Genomic DNA, 8801 nt, shown 5'->3' on the forward strand with positions numbered 1-8801 from the left:
AACTGAACACCAACATACAACAGAAGATCTAAATAGCTGATTAATCCATAGCACCTTAAAATTCCCCTCTGTTTAACCCATTCACTTACTAAAGGCAGCAAGCAACCATGCAAGCCTAACCATGAGGTGTTCAGTGTCTTCCTCAAGGACACTTTGACTTAGGCACAGTAGTTGGGGATCTAACCTCCGACCATAATGTGTATTTATTTGAATGACACAAACAATCACAGCACCTGATCCGTGAGCAGGTGAATCTGTTTGCCTAACTTCACCTAACCCTGACATCCACAGAAGAGAGGTGATGCTGTTACATCTCCTCGCTGTGTTTTTCCTACCTGGGAGCCTTTCTTGCTTCCTGGTAAGTTAATGATGAGCGTCTTCCCTCGGATCCCACACACAGGTCTGTAACACACAAACACAGGGGAAAGTTTATTTAAACACAGAGGAGGAAAGTGTGACACGTATGCTTGATAATGGTGATATATGCCTCTCCCTCCACCTTCAAGCCTCCATTCAGTGTATCACAGTGTGCTGCACTTTGTCACAGCTGATAAATTAATTCACTCACTGCTTTTTTCTAACATTAAAGGTGGGATGGGCCTCTTTAACCAACAGGAGGGAGTCACACTGTGCATGATTTATCTGTAAGGCTCTACTGGAATAACTGTGTGACTATCTTTGCTCTCTGATCACATCTAAATACTGTAATTACAACGTCAGGTCACAGGACATTTTAACCTTAGCATGTACCGCATGTGTAGGTTGTTTTTGTCTATATACAGTTTATTTCTGGAGCTAACTGTTTAAATAAAGGATTGGGTAAATTAATTATGTAAATCAAAGTATGTGTGCTTTGGTTACATCATGGTGAAGGTGCGTGTCTGACCTGGAAAGCATGCCTAGTGGTGTGACGTTGAGAGATCCCATCAGCATCGCCAGAGACATCCCTGGAGCCTCGCGCTCTATCACCTCCTTAGTGGCCTGGAGAGAGGAGAGATAAAGAGGAGGGTCGTTAGTGTGATCATACTTTAACTAAGCATGTGTCCATCCTCAGTTAGGGCTAGTTTCAGGCAGCCATTTGAACAAAAAATACTGTCGAATATAATCAAGTTTAAAGTACAGGACAGGTTTGTATAAAGAGACAGATGTTGATATTTGTTGGACAGCATTTCCTCATACTTATAAAAGCTACTGTGATAAAATAAACATAGACACATCAATCCTTCCTACAGTTACAGGGACTTTTCCTTATTTTTTGTCACATATATAATATCACAATGTCGTATGTTCGTATTAAACATGGCCACAGTTTCAAATCATGAAGCAAAAACATCAGGATTCAGACTGTTCTTGATACTCTGTTTTTAAAGTTTTATTTTTATTTTGATGGATATCTTTATATGGTCATCTGCTCCACACACGCTACTCCAAATGTTACCATTACATACAGTGCTACATTTAGCTTCATGCTAACATCAAGGAAACGTGATCTTGGTCGCTGATGGTGTTAATTTCTCCCTGATTTCCAGTCAAATTCCTGCTAGAACAAGCCGGGTTGTAACGACATTTTGGTTTAGAAGCTTTTGTTGGTGTTTTTTTTTTTCATGGTAGTAAGTGTCGCTATACTCTGTTACAGTCATACCCAAGATGCAATGACAGTGCAGAGACACTGAGATATGAAAGACCTGGAAAGCCTGAACAATCAGAGCAGACTGGGCTTTTTCGGTAAGAGTCTTGAAGAGACAAGCGCTGAAATGGAGCGTCTCAGACAGAGAGTGAATGCCGGCATTCTAGCAGAGACAGTGTGAGGAAAATAATTTTTTTTTGAACATTAAAGCATGTAAACATGTTCTGGTAGACACCTTAAATAAAAGTATGAAGTACCTGAAAATGAGCATAATAGGTTCCCTTTTATCAGCTGTGGTGTAAAAATTCATTAATGAAGCTACTTACTAGTCCCTGAGACTAAAGAGATTTTGGTTCGTCAAAAATGCGATGAAATAAACTTTCACCAACTTCTACTATTACTCTGGATAGTCTGTGGGTTCAATGGAAGTCTATCCATTTTGCTGTTAGAATTAAAAGAGAACAATTTAGAGATGAAATGAAAATAAAAGGTGTTCAAACTTGACAATTTCTGATATATAGGATTTAGTTGTGGCACTAAAAATGTCAGTACAAAAACACTAGAACAGGACATTCCTTTTTTTTCCACTGAGTTCAGCAGCATGTCATCGAGCAAATGTGATTATAAGAGCGATGTGCTTTAAATATTGTATCTCTCTGTTTTGTATAATGTTGTATGGTGAAAAAGATGCATATTTAAAATTTAAGGTTTTTTATTTGACACAGATTTTTAAGAACCTAGATACCTCCTACTTCACTTTCAACTTAACTTGCATTTTCGCTGATCACCCTTTTTGTACCACGTCAAAAGGATGTCATTTGAGGCTTTACCCAAAGCTGTAATCCAGAGTGATTTAATGACTGCAACAGTAGAAAAAAACAACGGAACGTCAAAGAAATACATGCAGGATTGTCGGATACTGTTTGTTAACAGGCTTGCCAGTGCAAGTGAAAGTAAAAGTCAACCCTAGATTCACTCTCGTTGGTGTTTTGCCTCGCTATACTTCTGGTTCTTCAACACTGTGTCTCTTGAATGCCTGCTGCTTACGCTCTGGCACCTGGTCACTACCTTTTTACACCCATAAATGTCCCTCAGAGAAAATCAGAAGAAAATAAGACAATACAGGCAGAGATACCACAATAGACTACCATACACCTCTAGTGGGTTATACATGATGATTGAGAGGGATTATATATACCTTAAATCGTCCAACGTTATCACAGGAAATCAAAACTTAAGAATGAGGCCTCATGGTAGGTAAAAAGGTAAAGCTGTAACAGTCAGACAGATGACCAGGAAACACTGATAATCGTCCCAAACTTTTACAACAACCTCCTGAATGCATGTCTTGCCTCAAAACATCTGGACTGCCCTTTAAATATTGATTTACAATCCCTGTTGTACAATCCATCTCTCAGCTGTCTGAGGGCTGAAAAATCCTTATCTGACCTGCCTCCCCTCCATCTACATCCCCCATTAGCAGTCAGGATTGATTCAATCTTTGAAATCAATATGCTAATATGTCCTTTTCTTGGTCAGGCTGTGCAGTTTTATTTTAATGCGGTTTCCAGGGGCGGTGGTCGTGCCAAATTTCACCGTCTTCATAGGGACATGTGCAACAAATGCATCTGTTTGTGTGTGAGTGTGTACACATTTGCGGGACTGCAGTTGATGCGGCACGTTCTCAACAGATAAGATAGCGGAGAAGATAGTGCCTTCTCCTCCAGCTGTGTGTGTTGGGTGCCCTTGAGTTGAGTGACACTTCAAACGCACCATTAGCGAGGGAGAGGGGAGAGAAAAGACTTCAAAGAGATGAGGAGCCACTGATGAGCATCGTGGGCTTGGACTCAGGAGAGGAGAGAGACAGAGGGAGGGGAGAGAGATGAGGAGAAGGGAAAGAGTGTGGGAGGGACCGAGAGGGGGATGAGATAGGAATAAGAGGAAGGAGGGAGACAGAGGCTGGATTTATACCTCATCATACACTGAGTGGAAGAAGAGGAAGATGGGTTTGTTGGATTCAACAGGCATGCATTCAGATTAAATGTAAACTGTATGTTTTGGGCAACATGTTTGTCTAATGGCAGAAAAAAGGGTCTTAATTACATTTATGAGGGGGGTAAGAGAAGCAGGAGGACAAAGAAATATGGCAAAATATGATCATAAAAAGGTTCCTCTGGTCAAGTGCAGTCCTAAAGCTCAGACTGAGAATGCTAATTTGTTCTTTGCAAGCATGCAATTCTAAATGTATGTCTTTTGAAGGTAAATTATGTACTGTTAAATATGACAGCAAAGACTTCCCATACATCCTGCATGCTTCTTGTGCCATGGGCTAATCACCAGCAATCAATGTATTTGCATGAGAAAAGCAATAAATCAAGAATACATCTGTTAGATAGCCACTAACAGGAAAAGATCAACTTCCAATACGTCGTTGTGGGTTTACATGAGGTGCTGCTTTTACGCCAGATGATGCTGCTAAACCCTCTAGAGGTGTCGTGGGCCTCATCAACGAAACACCAAAGAAGGAGGGTGCCCACCTGACGACCCCGGTGAAATCGTTAGCTCCTTCAACCACCCAACCCCGAAATGTCACCATCTGTCTCACAACAGTGTCTCGAGGTATATGCAAGGATTGTATCACCTAGTCCTGAACTTGGCATGTGGTCAGGCGCAAGCTCGGCTCAGGGAGAAGGACGCCCCCAGCACTCTGGATCTTAACAGCACATCCTGTGTATTTAAAACTAATGTCTCAAGAGAAATCCCACTCATGGCAGAGTAAAATTTGTACTAAACTTTGCTACTTTACACCAAAACATCATCTGCAAATGTACAAAAAATCATAGGGCCAGTAGATGAGTCTTATGAAGCGAACCAGCATCATTTTATACAATTTAGAGAGAATATAAGATACATGGTTGGAATGGAATACATCGATGCATCTGACAAACAGGCTGCTGCAAAACATTAGAGTCCCTTTGAAACAGGAGGTAGAGCGTCTTTAGCTTCTGTGCTTTGACATATTTCTCAGTAAAGCTGAATATTTAGCCCTGTTTCCCCCGAGCAGTACAGTTCAGTTCGGTACGCTGTTTTTTCTGTTTCCACTGTGTAAAGTTGTGGATGGTACCAGTGGAACCTTTCTCGACCGTCCCCATCTTTTGGTCCCCCCTCTGTTGGGGTAGCCTGGAAATCCAGACCCAAATCTAGAGAGATTTAGGGTCTGGCTATGAGTAATGCAAATGGCCCAACTCGAGGGGCAGCACCAAGCATGCATTTGTAAATATCACTGCACACAATTGGATAACACTACGACCAAATCAGAACACTACACGGGGTGTCCAGAGCGCTACCAGTGGAGCTAACTGGTAGATTAGACTCTTGCCATATCCGGTCGGCAAAACAGCCAAAACTTCCTTCTTGCAAAGGAAAGATTTGAGCGCCGTCTTCTGTTCCTCTTTTAGAGAAAAAGCCAAGTCTAACTCATTCACTGAAGCGGCCAAAGCCGTTTCAAACAACTGGTGCTCATCCGTAGCCATCTTGCAGTGTTTACTGACTGATTCCGGACTTCGTCGTCACAGCGCTGTCGTCATCTGTTTAGCTCGCCTCTGGCCCGCCTATATCAGATACACCAATGTGATTGTTGTAGCTCGACTCCAACGGCATGGGTAATGAGCATCATTACTGATTGCCAGAGTGACTCGCTGAGCAAATTCAAATTGTGCTCTCGCGAGAACTCTGGATTTCCAGGGTACTGTTAGGGTACCTAGCACACAGATCTGATACTAAAAGGTGGAGCTGTGAACACTTCAGCCCATTGATTGGCCAATAGCAGACAGTCACTCTGCTCAGGGTTGAGCTGTGGCTGGTTTTGAGGCTTATGTAACCACTGTTCATACTGTGGAGAGTTTTATTAGGAGACTGCAACTATAAAATGAAAGGATGTTTTGCTGCCTCTCACAGCAGCTGAAGTCGGAGAAAAAAATAACGTTATTCACTGGGCCGACTGCCGGCGACTTTTAAGGTGGAACGTTAACTTGTAATGTTACAACAACGACCGCGCCCACATTTTAGAATACTGTTTGCGGTGGAAACACTAGGGTCTAGGTACCATGTCTGAAGGGTAACTTTTGGTTTCAAAGTTACTATACTGAAAAGTGTTTGGTGGCAGTGAGGCTTTATAACACCAATGTGGCAAACTAGTTGCAGTAGTAGTAGTCAGTAGTATCCCTACTGGTTTGTATGTAATGAAATCCCATCTGACAAATGATGCAAGCACACATTGTGTACAAAATATGTTGAACAACTGGTCTTTCTGGGACGTTCCAACTTGTAGCATCACTCAATACTACATTGTTTAATTACAGAAACGGACAAAGACAAAGAGATACTCCAAAATCAACTTCGAAGATAAAACCATCTTGACTTGCTGATGTAGACGTAGAGAACACAGGTCAGGTAAGGACTTTACAGTCATGTTCTGTTAATGGATGCAATGTTAAATAAAGCAACATGTAGTAAGACGACTAAAAAAAATGAGAGGTAATATTAAAGTAACATTAATATTTAAAGAGTACACAAAGAGCTCTTTTATTAGAATAAAGACATGACATGTAATCTGTTCCTTCTGTCCTGCTTCCAGCTCAAACAGAACACAGTCATGTGTGTCTTGTACAGCCGTCACACCCACACACACAGACAGACAGAGAGATATCGTTGTCTCCAGCACACGAGGTTGAATCAGATAGCAGGTATTATCAGGGACTACAGTGTGTACGTGTCTCCCCCCTTCCAGGAAGGTTGCTGTCTACCATGATTGATGAGGACCAATGATACTGCTGAGAACCACAGCTCATCCCCTGCCAAATTGCTTGTGTGTGTATGTGTGTGTGTGTGTGTGTGTGTGTGTGGCTGAGTGCATGTAACAAAAGTACAGAGATGTAAATAACAAAAAAAAAGCGGTTTTATTTAATGTTATGGTTTTTGATTCTTCATGTATGTACAGTGTGATTCTGCCTTCACAGTACAGCAGGCTGCATAGATGCATGCAGGTATGTGTGTACTAGGGCTGGGTCTCATTTAAAAAATACCAGTACCAGCACCAGCACGTTTAAAGTGATACCAGTAGTATATCTAATTTAATACCTTTGTGTTTTCAACTTCATCCAATACCCATCATGTGAATGGAAGCATTCAGTTGCGTTAAATATCACAGACGCAGGGCAAACTAATTGTCCGTAGCCTCTCTGTGTGTGGTGCGTGTGTGTATTTGTAAGAAAACGCTGAACTGCCAACTCCATCAAATACACCCAGCTGACTTTACCACACCACAGATTGATGTGCAAATAGTCTTTTCTTCTAGATTTGGGTAAAATAAGGGTATAATGCAGCACTATGGAGCACTATTTGGTTGTAGGTTATCTCAGTGTCGAGTGCCGATACGGACATTTACAGCATATTTATGATTCAGAGTCTGAACCACATTTTTCTGTACAATGCTTTCAACATGGAGGTAGCTTTGCTGGGGCCTAGCAGCTAACAGTGGTGACAGCACGAACAGTGCTAACAACGACAAGTGCTGACAGAGCTAATGGCTTTAACCTAGGGGGAATGGAAGGGTGGGCGATACACTTTCTTTAGGACGCTGTTGCTGTTAGCACCGGTAACCCCCTGTAACCACAGTGTAAAGCAGAGGCAATTAACTAGCCAATGGAATACACACACAGGGACTTACATGCATCATCATACACACATGGCCCAACTGGCGACTGAAACAACAAACAGAGAAGCTCAGATTACAACACACACAGAGGGGGAGAGTGACTTCCTTCTCTGCTCAGGACGCCATTACCCCACTACATCTTTACATAGCAGATAGTTCTTTGCTGCTATTTTAAGGCCTTTGCACACTGAGTCCGTTTTTTTGGGATGCTTTTTGTCTTTCATTTGGCACTGCAGCTGCATGAAGGGGCGGAGCTGTCCTCCACATTCTGTGTGGTCCACATCCTCCTCCTCTTCATCATCATCCACCTGAATATCACTATCTGACCTGCTGACAGTGAGCTGTCTGAGTTATGAGATGATTCTGTGCGCCGTGTTCCTCTGTCTTGTTGTGGTTGTGTCCCGCCGCCATATTTCCTTCGCTGATTCTTGGTCAAACGTTTCTAAAGGCTCTGACAGATGCAAGAAATGCCAAAAATCTAACCTCTTTAGAGAATTTTAATGATGGACTAAAGTTTTCGCAAATATGATTGACACAACGTGAAGTGGTGTTTATTTTTAGACAATTTCGGACAGAAACCAAAAACGGACTCATTGTGCAAAGGCCTGTAGCGTTCTGAATGTCACATACAGAACCTTTAAAGATATCGATTAACATATCGTACAAAATCTGGAGTAACAGCAGTTTTACTATTAAGAAATCCCCATAATCAATATGGTGAAGACAGAACAGTCTACACAACCTTTATAATATGGGGTCGAAATCAGAAATATTTACTTCACCTGAGTGAAGTGTGATAATTTGTGAAACTTTAGCGTCAATAAAGAAACCTGATGTTGTGTGTAGACCTCCTCTCCTGTATTTATCTATTATCATCGGCGAGAACACACACACTGACACCTGACACCCATTATCTCTGAATTGCCTGCTACATGATCCCATATCTTCTTCAAAAAAAGTGAATCAATAAGGATCTAACTCCTGCCTCTTTATTTCTCATGTGGCCGCGGGGCTAATTACACTGTGTGTTAATCAGTGCTGCAACACATGTGCGTAATCAGCAAAAGCAGGCTGAGGTTCTCTGAATGAAGCACAAGCAGCAACTGGTAGAGACATCTACCTTTCAACAGCCTCTTTCTCTCAGTCACACACAAAAAAATCAGCATACTTGTATTGCAGTTGTGTAACACTACTACCCTTACATGACCCCAGACCAAAACAGTGACCATATTTCACCCCACGCTGTCCTCGTTGATTCTTATGTAACATGTTGCTAGCTATTACAGCTCTCAAGCTTCATTATACAGTTTGCATCCTTATGAATATACATCAATACAAAACACAACTTAGGACATTGTTCTCTGTCGCTCCTTCGAGCCAGCTATGCCATCACTAGAATATATCTTACAATATAATGACGAAAACTGTGTCTCTGTGTGTGTGTGTGTGTGTGTGTGT

General features: G+C 41.8%; 1 protein-coding gene across 1 annotated transcript in view; it reads right to left on the bottom strand.

The window, feature by feature from the left end:
• gphnb (gephyrin b) overlaps positions 1 to 8801 on the bottom strand; it is a 147804-nt gene that overhangs the window by 72279 nt on the left and 66724 nt on the right. Inside the window, exons 5-6 of the mRNA XM_050059038.1 lie at positions 887 to 981; positions 336 to 402 (exon numbers count right to left, since the gene is read on the bottom strand). Coding sequence (XP_049914995.1) covers positions 336 to 402; positions 887 to 981 — 162 coding nt within the window. The remainder of the gene's footprint in view (positions 1 to 335; positions 403 to 886; positions 982 to 8801) is intronic.

Source organism: Epinephelus moara, chromosome 12, assembly GCF_006386435.1.
Source record: "Epinephelus moara isolate mb chromosome 12, YSFRI_EMoa_1.0, whole genome shotgun sequence".
NCBI lineage: Eukaryota > Metazoa > Chordata > Actinopteri > Perciformes > Serranidae > Epinephelus > Epinephelus moara.